The sequence below is a fragment of the Equus przewalskii genome, chromosome X, assembly GCF_037783145.1.
Source record: "Equus przewalskii isolate Varuska chromosome X, EquPr2, whole genome shotgun sequence".
Classification (NCBI taxonomy): domain Eukaryota; kingdom Metazoa; phylum Chordata; class Mammalia; order Perissodactyla; family Equidae; genus Equus; species Equus przewalskii.
Genome location: NC_091863.1, coordinates 95,274,968 through 95,294,023, shown reverse-complemented (window position 1 = coordinate 95,294,023; position 19,056 = coordinate 95,274,968). Strand labels below are relative to the sequence as shown.

The window sequence follows — 19,056 nt, the reverse complement described above, 5'->3', positions numbered from 1 at the left end:
GCATAAGCCTGAAGAAGGAGCAATGTGCTCCAAATAGGGTGAGACGGGATGGCCATTTGACCTAAGCCTTGCAGGACAGATAGGATTCCCCTTAGCAGGGCAAGGGTTGGAAGGACATTCCAGAAAGAGAGTCAGCATGTGCAAAGGCACAGAGGTGAGAAAGTTTTTGGGGAGCCGCAATGGTCCGGCACGGCTAGAGTACAGACTACAGGAAAAGATGTGGCGGGAGAAGAGAATTCAAAGGTAGAACAGGCCTTACTGGTGGATAGGAAGTGGCACGGAGGCCCGCTAGGAAATCTGGGTGCTTATTTACAGTACCGTGGAGCCAAATGCAGATAGAATTGGTATTTTTATGGACTTGAGGATTTTGTTATTTTCCCTCACCCTCTCCTGAGAGACAGCAGAATGGTGGTCAGTTTCTAGCTATTTCAAAACGATCACCACTTTTTTGCTTGCTGTCAAGATGGTCTCCACTCTGACTTGTTATTCCCCTAGGGACATGTGGACAAAATCCTGCCTAAATGCTTTCTCCAGGGAGGGGGCAGGATATACGACGGTGGGGTAGACCCACTCAATTCTACCTGGTGTCAACTGGGAGGACGCTCCTGCTCCCCAGGAAACCCACTCTGAAACATACCTGGTTGCTCTGAAATGTGGGTGGTCTCTGCCAAATAACCACCTCAACAAAGCAAGATCCTCGTTAAATTGAGCTGCAGGAACTTTGTCTCTCATGCACAAAGTTTCCCTTTTGAAAGCTCTACTAAGCCAAAGGCCAGGCTCTCCCAACTAAACACAGCAGAAAAAACAAAGTGATGTAAACTGATATAATCGTCACTGTATCAGTTCTTCACCTCTTCACTCTTACTCCATAATTCCGCAGGTAGAACCTCCACTTCTTTCAGTTGGAACTAAATCCAAAACTAGGACAGTTTAGGGGACAACCTTGCCAGATGTGTAGCTACACGACAACCCCTTGGCATCCAGGCCATTGGATTTCCAGAAAAGTCACCCAGCCATCACTAGCTCAGCCCTTTGGAATTTTTCATCCTTGGCTAAAGTAAAGGTTAGAACAAAATAAACACAGTGATGGCTCTGTCCCATGGAGAACACTTTGGCCAAACACTGAGGAGAATGGGAAGGAAGAGGTGAGAACAAGATGAGAAAGGGAGGTGGCCTACCCCGTGGCCGAGTGGTTGGGTTCGTGCACGCTGCTTGGGCAGCCCAGGGTTTTGCCGGTTCGGATCCTGGGCTCGGACATGGCACTGCTCATCAAGCCACGTTGAGGCGGCGTCCCACATGCCACAACTGGAAGGAGCCACAACTAAAAATACACAACTATGTACCAGGGGGCTTTGGGGAGAAAAAGGAAAAATAAAATCTTAAAAAAAAGATGAGAAGGGGAGAGTGGGAGCGTGCCCACAGCAGAATGAATTTCCCCTGAGCATGGGGGAAGGGAGAAGCAAAGGGGCTGGCTATGGGAGAGCTCTGGTGGGGGGTGGGGGGGGGGGCTGGGCCAAGCAGCCAGAGGAACAGAAGCTTTTCCTGGAAGGTGGCAGTGCAGCAAGGTGAAATCCAGGAGCAGCAGTTGAGGAAAATCAGAATGAGGGAAGAGCAGTTAGGGGGCAGCAGGGGGAAAGAGGAAGGAAGCGGCTTGGTCAGGAGAGGACACAGTCAGTAAGAGGAAGCGGGCCCCAGTGGGGGCCACTCGCAGAGAAAGTCTCAAGGGCTCAAGAGTGGCAGCCTCCACTGCCACCATTCCTGTCCAGCAGGGCTTGCTGCCTTAAAAGATACGGGTCTGGAACAGATATGAGCTGTTGCCCATCTTCTACCCGAGGATGGAGGAAGTGAGGGCAGGCCGAACTGGCACGAGTCCCTCCACCCTTAAGCCCCAAAAAATCTGGCCTCTAGAGGTTTCTGGTGGTCGCAAGTCTCTGACCTCCATCTAAGTTGGAGAATTGAGTTCCAATCATCATAGCCAGTGGAGAACTGCATACAAGGACTCTCTGCATTCCTTAACTAATTGATTTGGGGTCTTGAATTATACAAGTTGACACTGTGCACTGCTTCCATCCTCTGAATAAAAATCTACTCATCCCTTTGGTCCCAGACAAAACTGTTCCATTTACCTAGGACAATTTCTAAAGGGTTTGATTCCTTCCTGTCTGAATCTAAAAATATACTGCTACCCTCATTAAAACATTGTTAATATATTAATCTCTGGTCTTTTGGTCTATTCTAACACACCAAAGAAAACCTTCCTTCCGTCTTAACTGTTTTTTATCCTTCAGTTTCCTCAGATTAAGTCCTTGTCTTGCCTTCTCCCATTCTACACTCCCACCCTTGCCCTAAATCGACTTAATCCATTAAAAAGATACCAGTGGAAACAGATTCTCTGCCTCTCTTCAATTCAAGCAACAGTTTTAAAAGCGTTTCCCCCAGGATTTCAGCACGAACCTAAGGAAAGTGTCAATCTTTTCCCTCAGCTGAGGCTCTCTTCCACAGCTCAGCGCACCTCGCTCTCTAGCTCCCGCTCCAACAACACACCGGCTTTCTAGTCCCTCCTGGTATACACCCCAGCCCCAGAATGTCAGGAAGCCCACTGATCGAATGCACACGACCCATAAACCACGAAGTTCAGATAAGGGCCAGTAAAAAAGGAAGAAGCCCCAACCAGCAAGTAGTAAATCAGTAAAAGAAAATGAAGTAAAATAAAATAAGCCAGGTTAAAGAGAAACAGCTTCTAATTTGGAGAAAATGAACATCAGTTTCTAAAGAAAATTTAAATAGGACTACCGTTAATATCTTTTCACATTTTATAGATTAGCAGTATATAAATACACTAGAAAAAATTTTAAGATCATTCTACTGAAAACACCTGAATTTTCTGAGATGGCTTCTAAGGAGAATTGAACTCTTTTCCTATTGAGGGAGAAAAAAAGGAAAAATGGAACAGGAGAAAGTGAAGATGGTTAATGTATATTTTGCTTGTACAGATTTTTAACCAAAATCTGAGGTTTCCCAACCTTTTCCATAATGATTTTCTGTGCATTAGAGCCAGGTCAGTTATCCAAAGGCCTGAAAAAAGATAGGTCAGCCCTTGGAGAAATAGAGCCATGGCCAATTAGAATTGATGTAAAAATAGAAAATGCAATCCACATCTACGGTAGAGTGCTTGTTCCGGGCAGTAAGCTCTCTGCCATCAGATCATCATGGATATTCTACCGGCCAGCGTGAGGGGGCTGGTGCAAACGTGATCAGCCAGGAAGCTTTTGTGGTGTGTGTCTCTAAGACAGCAGTGACTGGATTTGGTGGAGAGACGAAGTTTCAATTTCTCTCTCAATTGAAATCACCATGAAGCCAGAAGGAATCAGAGAGACTTTCCAGGCCTTCTCTCTGCTTCTCCAATCATGTGTTTTATAAACCCACTTCTGGGAAAGGGTCCTGCAATTACCTTGGAAATGCAGGAGGGCCAGGCCCGGTCTAACTTGACCTTCAGGATGGGAGAACTCTCTCTCATGCAGAACACATGAGAGGTGTCTTGGGGCTTGTCAGCCAAAGAGTTAGTCTCTGTGATGTGAAACCATCCCTTTCTCTTTTAAACCCACATGCACACACAGCCCTACCTCTTTACTCTTTTCTTTAGCTGAGGGTGGAAAATTCCATAAGCCTGAGCTGGCTAAGTGCCTGCTAAGCGTCTGGCCAGCTTGTATCCTGAAACACCTCAAGTCTGAAAGCAGTGCCCACTTACAAGAACTCCAGACTGAGGGAGTTTTGTGTGGGAAAAATTTTTTTAATTATGAAGAATTCAAGAAAACATCCAAATTGAAATTGCAGACTGCAAACCTCTATTACTTTCTTTGTCAAAAATTCTCAAAAGGGATGGTGCTTCCTCATTCTAAATCTGTGGAGACTTCTGCACCTGGCCTACAGTTTTCCAGTCTATCGCTCTCCACCATGATGTCAGTATCCTTGCTGGGAAGCCATCTGAGCCCAGGATTCCACCATTCCTCAACCTCCAGCAATGCATGTGCAGTAGGTAGAATAATGGTTTCCCAAAGATGTCCACCTCTTAGTTCCCGGAACCTGTAACTATGCTACTTCACAAGACAAAGGGGATTTTGCAGATGAATTAATTAAATTAATGACAGAGATGGGGAGATGACTGGATTATCCAGGTGGGACCAATGTAACCATAAGGGTGCTTCTAAGTGAAGGAGGGAGGCTAGAGAGTCAGGATCAGAGAAGGAGATGAGATGAAACAAGCAATGTCAGAGTGATCTGATGTGAGCAAGACGCAATCAGCCATTGCTGGCTCGAAGACAGAGGAAGGGGCCATGAGCCAAGGAATGCAGGCAGCCTCTAGAAGCTGGGAAAGGCAAGGTAATGGCTTCTCCCCTGGAGCTTCTGGAGTGGGTGAGGCCTTGCTGACACCTTGGCAGACTTCTGACCTCGAGAACTGTGAGATAATGAATCTGTGTTGTTTTGAGACACCAAGCTTATGGCAATTTGTTACAGTAGCCACAGGACACTAACAGGCCATGCATCTGGTCCACCCCTCAGCAGGGCCACTGGCTGGGCCTCCTCATCCCAGGCACTCTGCCTCCTCTGAGTTCTCCAGGCAGACTCTCGCCCCTTCAGTCCACAGTCCTACTGTGCTGAGCTCAAGCTGTTATACGGTCATGGTGAGGGGAGGGCAGCCCTCCCCAGGGCCAGCAACAAGACCAGAACTCACTCCTAGAGGAACTGGACAACTGGCCGGAAAACCAAGGCAGGGTGTTCGATACCGGGTAGGAAAACAAGGACACAGTGACTGGGACAGTGGCAAAGGGGATAAGGAAAAAGATAAGACCTAGTGACCAGAAACAGATTTTAAAAACAGGGCAGCCTATAGGACTTCAAGGCCCAGAACCTGAGCTCTGATGTCCTCTGATGGCCCCTGCTTAGGCCCAGGCTGGTCTCTGAGCCTGCTGCGGTGCTGGGCCGGCAGTGGGCAGCAGTGGCATGGGGAGTAGCTCCAGCTACATGCAGAGACAGGAGGGACGGCGGGAGGGGGCAAGGAGGGCGAGCTGGGCTTCAATTACAGAACTGAAACAAGAAGTCTTATGGACTTCTCTTCTGGCTCTCCCGGTGAGATGTCTACCAGACCGTTTCATTTCGAAGGGCACAGTACCTCTACCAGCAGTTGCGTCGGTCACCAGTATGGAGGAGCAATTCTCCCTGGGGTCAGGCTAGCAGGGAGATCCTTCTCCACTCCACAAGCAATAGAGCGTGATGCAAACACTCTGCTGGACAGGAGAGCTATTGGCCTCTATGCGCTTTTAAATAACCATTTAGTTCAACATTTGCAAGTTGATTCAGAGCCCTCCTGGATTTAAGTTATTTCTTGGTGGTAAGTTAGACACTTTAGAAGGTGGCATCCCCTCCTTCAGGTCTCTAATAAACCCATTTAATGCACCGAAGCATTAGGAACTTATTAACCTATGAAAATAAACTGGTGGGGCAGGCCTGGTGGTGCAGCGGTTAAGTGCACATGTTCCACTTCAGTGGCCCGGGGTTCGCGGGTTCGGATCCCTGGTGCGGACAGGGCAGCACTTGGCAAGTCATGCTGTGGCAGGCGTCCCACATATAAAGTAGAGAAAGATGGGCATGGATGTTAGCTCAGGGCCAGTCTTCCTCAGCAAAAAGAGGAGGACTGGCAGCGGATGTCAGCTCAGGGCTAATGTTCCTCAAAAAAAAAAAAAAAGCAAAAAAAGAAAATAAACTGGTTATGCCAACAGCACTCTTCCACTCACACCATGAACACTGACCACAGGTCCTGCAAGGCATAAAGCTGGCAGTTTCTCAAGTGGGAAAACTAAACTACTAATATAAAAGGCACGCAGAGAAATATATATGTTGTTATTTTTGGACGGCACTAACGCACTTGAAAAAAAATCCTAACAGTTCCATGAAAACGATCCCAGGTACCTCTGCAGAGCCAGTGTTCTGGAGACTTTTTTCCATATAGTTATTGAAATAGCAAAGAAAGGAAGAGCAGCCAACTGCAACCAGTTCTCAAAATCCTTCGGCTTACTTTGGCAAGGAAGAATCTATACTGATCTCGCCCACGTTTCTCAAAAACAACCCCACCCCTCTTTTTTTGTGGTCTACACCTCCTACTTTCCCACTAAAGAGATCTAAGCTTGTTCAGAAATAAACACTGTTTCCCAATAGAAGGCGATCATCACCAAAACCACACAGAAGGAGCTTCCTCCACCTGATGCATTCTGGAATCCGGCCCAGGAGCTAGGGCTTCTCTCCCTAATTACGCCAAAGGACTCGGGACCCCTGGAGCCCAATACCTGTTCTGGCATTTAGTGACTCTGGGTGACCCACAGCCTGCTTCACTTGACACCATGCCTCTGCTTCCCACTCACAGAAGAGAGGTGACGGCGACGAGCTATGTGTTTGATAGTGACCTGTGAGAACACGGGAGGTCACGGGCACAACAGCATTTTTACCTCCTCGTAAGACCGGGGCTATGAAAATACAAGGTCTTGTCATCATCTAAACAACATTTTATACAAATACAGTCCCCAGCCTCCTGACACACTTTGCTGAAACACTTCAAATAAAGATGTTCTGTCTCAGAGGAAGCACATGGGACGCCTTAACTAAATCACACCCAGTAAAGGGCTTCAGTCATTTAGGGAAAGCAGCATGAGAGGAAGCTGAAGTACGAGGAAATCTTCAAACATTTCTCAGCAGCTTGAAACAGACGATCTGACATAAGCTGTCAGGAAAGGCAAAAATACAACTTCCTGCGAACGATAAACTCAATGGGCAATAAAAATAAGGTCGAGAAGAATTGCAGGAAATCATTAATAGCAAATTTAGGTGTGATTGTGCGAGGCTGTGCGTAGACAATAGGTAAACCATGGCATATTTTCCACGGTATTGACTATGCTGGAAACCTGGACACATTCTTCCTAATAGAACTTATCCTGCTACCACAAAACCAGAATAGCCAAATATAAAAGGACATTAATTTCTTAGGAGACCTTTAAGCTTGAAATTTCTTCCACTAAAATACATGTTTCCAAAATAGATCTTTAGAAAGGCATTTGAATTTCGATATTTACTTGATTTTTAAAAGTGAGGATTAATGAGCGAAAGGGATGTCAATAAAGTTTGAGAGGGAAAGGAAAGAGCGTTGAAGTTCTAGTCTTCCATACAGAGCCTGACTCTCCCCTCGCCATCCCTTCGCATAAACCGCACTGAACAGCCTGTCCTAAAGGTGAGTGCTTCTCCCAAAAGCCATGCATGAAAGCTCCCAGACTGGAGGACCTTCCCCCGGGTCATAGGACAGGCTGTTCCTCCCCACTTAAGAACTAGCCTTCCTACTCATTCATCCGACTCCTCTGAAGGCAAGAACTGCCAAAGACCCAGAGCCCTAGCTCACATCACTGGGCTCTTCAATATGACCAAGTCCAACTGGGAGTGGATATTACCAAGAACCTAATGGAGACAGGTCTGCCAGCTTATTCTTCCAGGATGGCTGTGATTCTTGGCTCAGCCTGTAGCTCACCCTTTGGGGCATAATTTGGAGCAAGGAAACAAAAAAGCAAGAGTACCTGCTTCCCTTCTGCCAGTCTACTTTTGAACCTCTGTTGACTTGTAACACATACACAAGAGACTTCTTTTGCCCACCATAAAGCCTGCGAAGAGTAATAAGAGCCAACAGTCGTTAAGTGCTTTCCATGTGGCAAGCCCTGCTCTAAGTGCTTCACAAGCAACAACAACTTTCAGCCTTTCAACAAGCCCACGAGATGGCTATCAAGGCACAGAAGGTTAAATAACTGGCCCACGGTAACCCAAAGGAGCTGAGCTGAACTTTGAACCCGGGCTGTGTGCTTCCAGAGCCCACTTGTAACCACTCTGCTCTAACAAGCACAAGCTTCCAGGCAATGGAGCTAAATGAGACTGTCCCTTTGCCCCAGTTACTGCTCTGGAAGCCTCCAGGATGGGGCCCTGCAAGAATCAAGAAGGCATCTGGCTAGAGAAAGACAAACTCTGTATGACTCCACTCATAGGTGGAAGTTGAACATAGAGACAAAGAGAACTGATTGGTGGTTACCAGGGGAAAGGGGGGGTGGGGGGAGGGCACAAAGTGTGAAGTGGTGCACCTACAACATGACTAACAATAATGTACAACTGAAATTTCACAAGGTTGTAAACTATCATAATCTCAATAAAAAGTTTAAAAAAAAATAATCAAGGCAAGACAAAGAGACACATTTTGAGGAGGCCAATTCTGATCCCCCACAATAGTAGCTAATAAAATGCAATATAATTTAAAAAAAAAGGCATCTGGCTCTGGGTTGATATAAGCAACAGGCCAAGGTTCCCCATGAACCCCTTTGCCCTCCTGACAAAAGCTAAAGGGAACCAAAGGATCTAAATCCCGAAGAGCTATGTCATAAAATTACCACTGGGGTTTACGGAAAAAGGGAAACAGCTCGAGCTCCTTCTCCCTCCTGGTTTCTGGCCTTCCCTTCTATGTTAAAAAAAAAAAAAAAAATTTCAACACGCCTTACTGAGGATTCTGTATCTCAGAAGAATGCAAAACCAGGTAGGTGAGTGACTCCTCTGAACTGAATTCCAACAAACAAGTAAGGGGGCTCCTGAGGTGGAGCACTGGGGATGTGGGAAGGCAGCAAGCACTTCTTGCGGCCAGAGGGCAAGTAAAGGAATGCCAAGGTGAGTTACACATGTACACTGGATACGAATTTCTCCAAGTGTTAGACACCACCATTTACCTTCCCTGTCCCCACTTAAAAAAAGGCCTCTCTAGTCAAACAAATGTGGGAAATGCCATAGAGATTAACTGTTCATTAGCAAAAGACTATTTAACACTGTTGAACCCAGAAAGGACCGAACTCTTGAAAAACATTGCGGATCACAAAAAAAAGAGCATGGTGGGTGAGGGCACAGAGATGATGTAAGTAACAGAACATAGAAGGCAGAACCACTGGCCTCCTGCTATGCTTCGAGCTTCCCTATTTCAGTTATTTGCATACATCTCATCTCCCTTCCTGGCTTGTGAGTGCCTCCAGGGCAGGAAACATCCTATTCAACCTCTTCAGGAACCTGGGAAAGTAGGCTGGTCAGCCCCTACCCCCTTGGCTCAAGCCTTGGCAGGGGGAGCGGCCCAGGGGTGATACAACTTCCCACCACTGTTCTAACTGGAAGTCCAGGGCTGGCCTCCAAACCTTTCCTCCACGCCCTGCCTCCCACTTCCCTAATCACCCCCAAAGGTGTAAAGCTCTTCAATCAGCTAATCTCGCCTACAATCTCATCTCTGTCCCTCAACCCTGGCTCTTCCTCCTCTTCCTGATCCCACTTGGAACACTTTCTTCTATGCCCTCAAGACCCCTAGGCTTTTGCCAAAAACACAACCCTGCATGCTCGGCCTTTCCTTAGGCTATCTCCACCTCCTTGCTTAACTGAAACCTGGCTGTGCCCTGACAACGCTCTCAAGTAGAGGTTGCTCTTTTTTTTTCCCCTTCCCCTATCAGCAAACATGCTTATCCTCCTGTTTACCCAAGCTGAGACACCTCAGCTCACCGTGACTCCACCTCCTCTCTTCTTCTCTCTCTCTCTCTTCCTCCCACTTCTTCCTTCCCCCCTTCTCCCCCACTTCAAGAATCACCAAACCCTGTTGATTTTTATCACTGAAATGTCTCTTACATCTTCCCCCTTATCTCCATTCTCACCGACTCAGTTACAGCTTTTGTTCTCTCTCTCTGGAACTATAACTATAGTTACCTAGCCTCCAGTCACCCAGCACCCTGTCCTCCTACACATTGTTGCCAGTGTATTTCCCGCTGAGTCCCTACTGCATTCCAGGCACTGTGTGAGGCACTGGGAATAGACATGAATACAGCCCCTGACTTCTCGGCTCATATCCAGAACAAGTAAGAAACATTGCCCCTACTCCATTGTATTGTGATAGACTCTTCTAGAACACTTTTTTTCACCAGATCTTTTTTTCAACCTTCATAATCACTTAAACAGCAGGCGTTTTCCATATATTACCTTCTTTAATCCTCACAAGAACTCCACAAGGTAGGTACAAGTATTTATCCCCATTTCACAGATGAGGAAAGAGAAACCTGGTTACTTGCCTCAGTCCACAATGCAAACAGGTGACAGGGGGCAGATTCAAGCCCAGATCTGACTCTTGGGCCTGTGTTCGGCCTCCCACATTGTAAGTAGGACACTGAAACCTTGGAAAAGAGCCCAAACAGGGTGACCATGATGGTGAAAAATCTTGAAACCAAGTCATGTGAGGAATGAAGGAAAGAAATGAAGGCTCTTTGACTTTGTGAAGAGTGAATTTAAAAATGACACAATGCCCATCTCCAAATATTTGAAGGGTTGTCATGTGAAAGAGGAAGCAAACATATTCTGTGTGGCTCCAAACAGCAGAGCCGGGCCTGGCCCACGGTGGAACTTAGAGTAAATTTCAGCTCAAGAACCTTCTCTGACATAGCCCTCTAAAATAGGCAGGAGCGTTTAAGGAGAAGCTAAATAATCATTTGTCAGGGTACGTGTAGGGGCCTTTCCTGCCTTGAGTGGGCAGGTGGTCTAGATGAGTGTTTCTGTGCACATCAGAATCACCTCGGGTAGTTTTTAAAAATACAGATGCCTAGCCCCACCCTAGACCTATCGAAACAGAATCTTTGGGGTGGAGACCGTTATTGCAAGAATTACAAACAAGGAAATAAGCCTGTAAGAAGGTTCACTCAAATCCTCAAAAGAAGAAACACAAATGGCTCATCAACATATGAAAAACTGGTCAAGAGTCCTCAGAGAAATGCAAACTACAACAGCGATGTACCATTTATCTCCCATCAGATTGCAAAGATTAAAAAATATTAATAACCAGTGCTGGCATGGGAGAGGGGAAATGAACACTCGCCTATTCCGCTGGTGAAAGAGCAAGTGGCAGCAACTTTCTGCAGAGCAATTTAACAGCATGTTTAAGAGGAATTCTGAATACTAAAAACGTGTCTAATGTTTGAACCAGCAATTCCAATGCGAAGGATGTATCCTAAGGGGCAATCTAGCCAGTTTGAAAATGTCTGCCCAAAAACGGTCACTCAATTAATGTTTATAGGGGCCGGCCCCGTGGCCGAGTGGTTAAGTTCACGCTCCGCTGCAGGCGGCCCAGGGTTTCACTGGTTCGGATCCTGGGCGCGGACATGGCGTCGCTCATCAAGCCATGCTGAGGCGGCATCCCACATGCCACAACTAGAGGGACCCACAACTAAGAATATACAACTATGTACAGGGGGCTTTGGGGAGAAAAAGGAAAAAAAAAATTTAAAAAAAATTTAATGTTTAGGGCTGGCCCCGTGGCCGAGTGGTTAAGTTCGCGCGCTCCACTGCAGGCGGCCCAGTGTTTCGTTAGTTCGAATCCTGGGCGCGGACACGGCACTGCTCATCAGACCACGCTGAGGCAGCGTCCCACATGCCACAACTAGAAGAACCCACAACGAAGAATACACAACTATGTACCGGGGGGCTTTGGGGAGAAAAAGGAAAAAAAATAAAATAAAATCTTAAAAAAAAAAAAAAAAATTTAATGTTTATACTAGCACTGTCCAAAAGAACCTTCTGCAATGGTAGAAATGTTCTCTATGTGTGTTGTCCTATATGGCAGCCACCAGCCACATGTGGGTATTGAGCACTTGAACTGTAGCAAGTACCATTTAGAAGCTGATTTTATTTTTAATTAATTTAAATGTAAAAGGTGGCTGGTAGCTACTGTGCTGGACAGCTTATGTTTATAACACAAAATTAGAAATTGTCAAAATATCAATCAATAAAAGACGATCAGCTATAGTACAACCATAGCGCAATTTTTGGCAGTCACTAAACACGATTATGTAGATTTATATTTACTGATGTGAAGAAATATTCATGAGATATCGATAAGTGAAAAACTTATTTAAAAGTCTGTATGATATACTTTTTCAATCTGTTTTCATATATACATACAGAGAGAAGAGTTTCGACACATATACATCAGAATATTAACAGAGCTCCCTCTGAGTAATGAGATGGTGATAATTATTCTCTTTTCTGTTTTCCTAACTTTTCTACAATAAACGCGCATTTATTATGAGCAAAAAACAAAGCAAAAAACTCATTTATTATGAGCAAAAAAGCAATAAACACTTCAAAAAGAAGGCTTATTGATAATTAGAATAGGAAAAGAATCAATCAGGAGAATTTGTCTAACATGTTCCTCTAGGAAAACAAATTCTACTATTTGGTGCTCCAAGATGGTTCACAGCAAACTCTGCACGGGGCTGTGGGACAGAGCCTCCAGCAGTGGCTTGCCCTGGGCCCTCCTAACCTGCAGAAGCCCTCAGGAGTGAGCCTATCTCATGTGTAGGCCGACACTCCTGTTAACACTCCTGACCCCCAGTTCATTCAGAGCCAAGCTAAGTTTCACAACTGGAAACGCCTGGTCAAGAAGCCCGCTGGAACTGGCTTTATTCCACAGTGTATGTTGTTTTGTCCTATATTAAGTACTTTCCACTGACTCCCCTGGGAAGAGGGAGCTGGGGAGCTGGTTCGTTTTCAAGCCTTCCCTAAATGCGAACCTAACAAACATTCCACGCAAAGGTAGTTGTGTGTGCCTGGTGGGGGGGTTAACAGCGGCAGACGCTTTTCTGCCATTCTGTTTAGGGAGAGTTTTTCTCTGCTGGAGTTAGGATATGAAATCTGGCCGGTGCCAGTCCGGGGAGTGCATGCGTTACCCTGCCTCAAGGGGCTACAACCCGTAACATCTAGCAACTCTTTCCTGATCCTTTGGCGCACAAGGAATTGAGGGTAAACTCAGCAGTGGCAAGCAACTAGTATTTATACACCTACCAGGTGACTTTCCCAGGCTGACACAATGCCTCCTCTTAGGAACAGACAGAATACAAGTTTACCAACTGCCTTTGTTTCCCCTGAGGCACAAATAGCTACATCCTGAATTATAACAAAAACAGCGTTAAAACTCTGCATGTGAACCACATCCGTATAAAAACACTTCTCAATTAATCACATACGCTCTCAGGCTATAATACTCCTCCCCAAGCCCCTCTTGAGAAATCTCTGCCAGCAGTTAATTCTGTAATTATCCCTTTCCCCGAGCTAAAACTGACCTTCGTAAATATGCCAAACTTACAGGAAAACGCAGCACCCAAACAGTCTCTCTTTCTCCGTCTGCTTCATGACATGGTTAATAGATTCGTGGAAGTACCAAGAACTGAATGAAGGGCTGAATACACAACTACATGCTATATATAGCCCAGGCCTTCTGAATTTCTCAAACAGTGAGCAAAACTGTATGATGTTAACAACATGCCAACAAGGGTATAATTGTAACAAAAACCCACGTAAACAGGAAATACTGTATATTTGCTGTGCACTTGTTCAGCTTGGTGGGTTTATCCAAGCTCTAGCGAGAGAGACACCAGAGGAAAGCCTGATCTGCGGAAATGTAGCCCTCTGGCTATGTGACTCCAGAGTGAAGCCCTAACGCAAGTGTCGTGGGTTTATAGCAGCAAGTGTAAATCCTACCTCAGCTGTCCCTAATAAACACTTTGGGGCTTAAATCAGAAAGAATCAGAAGTTATGGCGGCAGCTGCCACATGGTCCACTCACTCTCCAGCCACCCATGGCTTTGCTAACTTTGGTTAACAGCTCTTTGTGTCAGAAAAGCAGGGGCCAAGAAAGAGAGCCATTTAGGAGATTCCACTCCCTTTAAGACTGTTTCCTTATTTCTTAATTGACTGAACTGTTTAAAAATAGCATTCACTAAGGTGCTATGAATAATCTAAAATTGATTTGGGTACACCATCTGGGTGTTCTATTGACAGACACATAGACTCAATCCAGGTTGGAACTAATAAAAACAAACGAAGAAAGTCATCCACATTCACATCTAATTACAGCACGTCTAGCATTGTGTCCTGCACGTAGTAGGGGGCTCGACAGATATTGGTTTAGATTCCTAAATCTGTTCCCCCCTTCCTCTAAAATCTCAACGTGGATCGCATACCAGAGTAGTAAATAAGTATCATTCCTGTGCCTTGCCTGGTAAAAATCTGTGGCCTGGGTCCCAAGTAAGCTAGGCTGGCAGTATCTCCCAGGAGAGTCACCAGCTTTGCCACAGAGTCCCTGGTTAGGGAGGGGCAGCTGCACCTGTGCCACACAAAATTCTTTTTAAAACCTAAAATCCTGAGCAAGCAAGCTAATGTTAACTTTTTGCTGCTGAGGGTGGCAGGTCAAATGCTGGTCAAATCCCAGGGGAGGTTTGCCGAGTCCCATTTATTCTCTTGAGACCATCTGTCCACTTCACAGGCTCCCTTCACACAATGTGGTAAAGGGCCAGCCACCCCTGCTCAAGCAAGGTTCTCTTTCTTCCTGAATTCAGGAAAGCGTTTCCTGTGCTAGGCAGATTGAATCACTTGTTAACAATCATCCAAGATGAGGGCCTTGGTATAAATGCCCTGCACGCAGCTTGCCTTCCTTTCTTTACTGGCTGCGATGACAATGGAGGTTCCAATCTGACCCCAACAGGACCTCATTCTAAAATCAGTGAAACACACAATAAGCTGGTCCCATTAAAACAACATGAAAGGCCCGGGTTTAGCTCTGCTGAACAGCAGGATTAAACTTTCAAGGGTCCAGCCATGATGGAGAGATTTCTTTAAAGTCACTTGGCTCTGCACAGTTGTAGCTATTAGGGATCAGATCTTTATCTCAAAGGTACATATTTTACCTTTGATCCTCCTCCAGAACTCCCACTAATGTCAACTTTCTCCACTGTCGGGATCAGGGCCCTGGCCTCCCTTTAATGTTGGTTTTATCGCAGATTCTACAAGATCAACAGACAAATTACAAGGAAAAGCTGTGAAGTTCCCTTCCGATGATAAGTTGTTTTAACAAAAAGAGCCCACTTTTAAAAACGGTGAAATTTAAACAGCAGACGACACGCTGTAAGGTGGAAGGAGTGGAGCGAGACAAAAACGAACAAACAAAAAACCAAAGTAACAAAACAAACACTAATTAACCAGTCTGATTGCTTATTTAGGGTTTGCTCGCTTGTCCAGGAAATTGGCAACGAGCGTCTTAAAAACAGGAGAAGGGGCAAGCGCCCGTTAGCACCCGTCCGCTTCCCTCCAGAGTCAGACAATCTGGATGCGGCTGAGGGTGCGATGGGAGGGCTCCCAGGGGGTCAGCGCGCTTTCAATTCCCCATCCCCCAGCCCTGAGCGGTGGGGCTCTGGCCCCAGGTCCTCCATCCCTGGACTGGCACACACCATCTTCCCCGAAACCTTCACGGCACCATCTCCTTGCCTCTCGAGCGCTCCCGGGTCCTTGGGGACACCTTTGCCCTGCGGCGGACCCCGCGCCCGCTCACCCCGGAACCCGATCGTTTCCAATCCCCTCCCTCCGCGGCAGCAGCTGCAGCAGCACCCCTTCCACACACCCATCACCACCCTCTCTCCCCAGTAGCAGGAGGAAGTCGCTCTGCTTCCTCTGTTCTCACCGCCCGCCGGAGCTCGGGCGCCTGGGGCTTTTTGGGTGGGGTTCTTTTTTGTGTACACGGTGCGTGTGTGCGCGCGCGAGTGTGTCTGTGCAAAACGCACATCGCATCCTTCAGCCTAGGCTGCCTCAGGTGCCCGCAGGAGGGACTCAGGATCTCATCGCGCCCTGGTTCCCGGCTCTTTGTGCCGGGGCTCGGGCAGCGCGAGGTCCGCTCCCTAGCTCACATCCCCCGCCGGGCCGCGCTTCGGAGCCCCGCGCCGGGCGCAGCCGTCCCAGCCCCCGAGAGCCTGTCGGCGTCCAGCCGGGCGCACGCCCCGCCGCACCGAGCAGCCGCGGCGCTGTCAGCGGGCGCCCGGGACTCGGACCCCGGCCAGCGGCGGCGGGGCGAAAACTTACTGAAGCGAGAAAGAGCGCGCGGCACCGCCGTTCCGTCCCGGTCCCCGCGCGCGGGAAGCCACCCGGTCGCTCTCGCCCGGAGCGCGTCCCCCGGGACGACCCGTCCCCCGGACACTCACCAGCACCACGGAGCCCCGTACGGCCTCCGACACGCTCTGCCGGAGCTCAGCCGCCGTGCCGGGCTTGCTGAGCCGCTTGGTGAATTTGCGCACTTCGGCCATGGCAGCGACGGACGGGTCGCGGGCGTGCTCACTGCCCCGGGCCGGGGCGGCCGCGGCCGCTGCTGCTCCCGCTGTTTACACGCCGGCCGGCCGGCCACATCGCAGCTCGGCGGCGGCGCGGCTCCCGCTGCCCCTCCCTCCCTCCCGCTGCCCCTCCCTCCTTCCCTCCTTCGCTCGCTCGCTCGCTCCCTGTCCTGCCCCAAGGCGGCAGCGGCGGCCACTCCCTCCCCTAGAGAGCCGGAGCTCTGCTCGCGACCAGCCCAAGAAGGAGGGTGTGTCTGGCGAGGAAGGGTGGGTGGAGGGGGAGGGAGAACTGGAGGGGGGGCGAGGGTCACGAGGGAAGAGGGGGGAAGTGGCAACCGCTCGGGCTCCGCCCGCAGCTGATGTTGCTGGTGCAGCCGCATCCGGGAGGGGAGATCTGGCTGCTTCATTTTTCGCGTGCGTGTGTGTTGAGGGGTGGGGGGGGAACGAAACGTCTCCAAGTGTGGGGCGTGCTCCACCCCAGGGCTCCTTTCCTGCCCCAGAGGCTGCAGTGGCCGCAGGAGGGCTGGGCAACTCTCAGGTCCTCCCACCCCGCAAGCCCCCAGGGCCGAGGCGGCGAGAAGCGGCCGCCTATTGTGTCTCCGCCGGGGAGGGGTCGCGCCGATGTCGAAGGAGGGAGAGCGGTCTTCTGGCCGGAGCGGCTCGGCTGGTCCTCGCCGCCTCACACCGTGTCCTTCCCCAGTCCGTCCTCCTCACCGGGGCAACCCGGGGAGGGAGCAGGTTTCGGGGAGAGGAAACTTTCTGTAGCGGAACCCACTCCCCATCCCCACCAGGGCGGGCGAGAGCTGGGTGGCGGGGCTTGAGCCTACGGCAGGTTGTCTAGTTCAGCAGTGACTGTGCGCTGGGGGCGGGGTGGAGGTGGTATTGAGAAGGCCATTGCCTGGAATCTGGAGGACTTACGGGTCTTCTAGAAGCTTTTACATGTGCCCTATCACCTCTCCATTTCCTACTTCTTTCCTTATCCTCTTCACCTTCTAAGAAATTGTTTTCCAAGAATCAAAGAAAATCTTCTAACTGGATGTAAAAGAAACATGCTTAAGACAGAAATCAGGATGGGAATCCTGAAGGACTAGTGACCCTGTAAAACCTCTCAAGTGCAAAATGAGAGGCTCCACCGATCGCAGCAATTTTCTGTCTCCTTATTTCATTTCTTGAGAGTTGGAAATGGCCGATAATTTCTGGGGACCCACGCAGTCCTTCTAGGAAAGTTCCTACCACTGCCGTTCGGCACTTTTCCCAACTGCAAACACCAAGCAGTCACACCTACGTGTAGGACTTAGTTATGAAAACAAGGGCATGGTTGATGGTTTCTGTGAACCCAAGAAAGGGCAAGTCTCTTAGCAGCAACTCTATATCAGCAGTCATCACCTTAGTCCCAATGAAGCACCGATAGAGGGTCCAAGAAGGCTTGGGACCTGGAAGTCCTGTAAAGGTATAGGCCTCGAATCACCAATCTTGGCTTGGCACAGTGGGTGTGTATGTAAAATGTGTTCATTGTTGAATGTAGATGAATCAGCACAAATCCGTGCCCTCCGTTTTATGAATGCCTATGTGGCCCACACTGTTGGTTGCCTTCATAACACTTTTTCCTTGCTAAGAGAGCTCAGGTTTGCTTCAGGTATAGGGCAGAGCCACAGGGCTTAGGGAAGGCAGGCCCAGCTCCAAGTGATGAATTGTGACTGGTTAAAAAAAATCATGATAATCTCATTCTTCCTTACTAGAGGAACCGTCTTCACTGCCATTCACTTTGGGCCAGTGGAATATAAAAGAGTGGGAGGAGGGCTCCTGAGAAAGTTTTTCCACCTTGATAAAAAGAGAGAGGCAGGGAGATCTCTGCCTCCCTTTCTTCTTGAGAGGGGTGTTTTCTTATGTGTCTGCCTTTGGCAGCCATTTTGCAACCATGAGGGAAGACCAAGATCATCGCAGAGAAGCCAATCCAGAATCCATACAGCGTTGAACTAACCATAGTACTACCTACCTCTGCATTCCTTTCAATGTGATAAAAGTAAACCCTTTCAGTTTATGCAGCTTTTAGTTGAATATTCTGTTCCTTTTAGCCAAAGGCATCCTTACTATTACAGACTCTATTATAGCCACTGAAAGTACACAGGGTCCCTTTGACAGGCAGGGTCCCTCTTCTGCAGGAGCTTACATTCTAGTGCCAGCAAAAGAACATGTTAATTTCAGAAAGAGATCAATACTATGCAGGGAATTAAATTAAGGTGACATGATAGAGAGTAACTGGAGTTGGGGACCTAATTTAGAGTAAAGGGTCAATGAAGGCCTCTTTGAGGAAATGAAAAGTGGGTTGAGTCTTGAAGGAAAAGAAGCAGCCGGAGAGAGAGCGGAAGTAGAGCACTCCAGGCAGAGGAGTGACGGGCCCAGCGGCCTGGAGAAGGGAGCAGACTTAGTGTGTTCAAAGCCAGAAAAAAGGCCAGTGTGGCTGGAGCATAGAAGGAAGAAGAGTGGTGTGAGAAGGAGTCGGAGAAGTAGGCAATTTCTGCAGAACCTCCTGAGCCATCAGAAGCATATGTCACAGTGATGGTGAGCAAACACCATCTGGTCGTTGTGCAGGCTCCACGCTCATTCCTGGGACTGTAGGTTTCACTTTTTCACTTTAGGGCTTCTGTTTAATTATATAAACATTGAGCACTGTGCTATGCCCTGAGGGAGGATGCAAGATGAAATAAAGACATTGTCCTTTCCCTTCAGGAAAAAATGAAAGTCTAATAGAGAAGTATTTATGATACTAGGTAGTATGTGACAAGGACCATACTTGAGGTAAAGAGGCAGATGAGATC

The 19,056-nt window shown here is 48.1% G+C and overlaps 1 protein-coding gene across 5 annotated transcripts in view; it reads right to left on the bottom strand.

Moving 5' to 3' along the window:
* Nucleotides 1–16,493, bottom strand: part of DOCK11 (dedicator of cytokinesis 11) — a 180,606-nt gene extending 164,113 nt beyond the window's left edge. For 3 of the 5 annotated variants that reach the window (XM_070604660.1, XM_070604663.1, XM_070604664.1), the window contains exon 1: nt 16,112–16,493. In XM_070604660.1, coding sequence (XP_070460761.1) covers nt 16,112–16,213 — 102 coding nt within the window. In that variant the 5' untranslated portion in view covers nt 16,214–16,493. The remainder of the gene's footprint in view (nt 1–16,111) is intronic. The other 2 variants (XM_070604665.1, XM_070604666.1) reach the window with 1 other exon arrangement.
* Between the last annotated feature and the right edge of the window lie 2,563 nt (nt 16,494–19,056).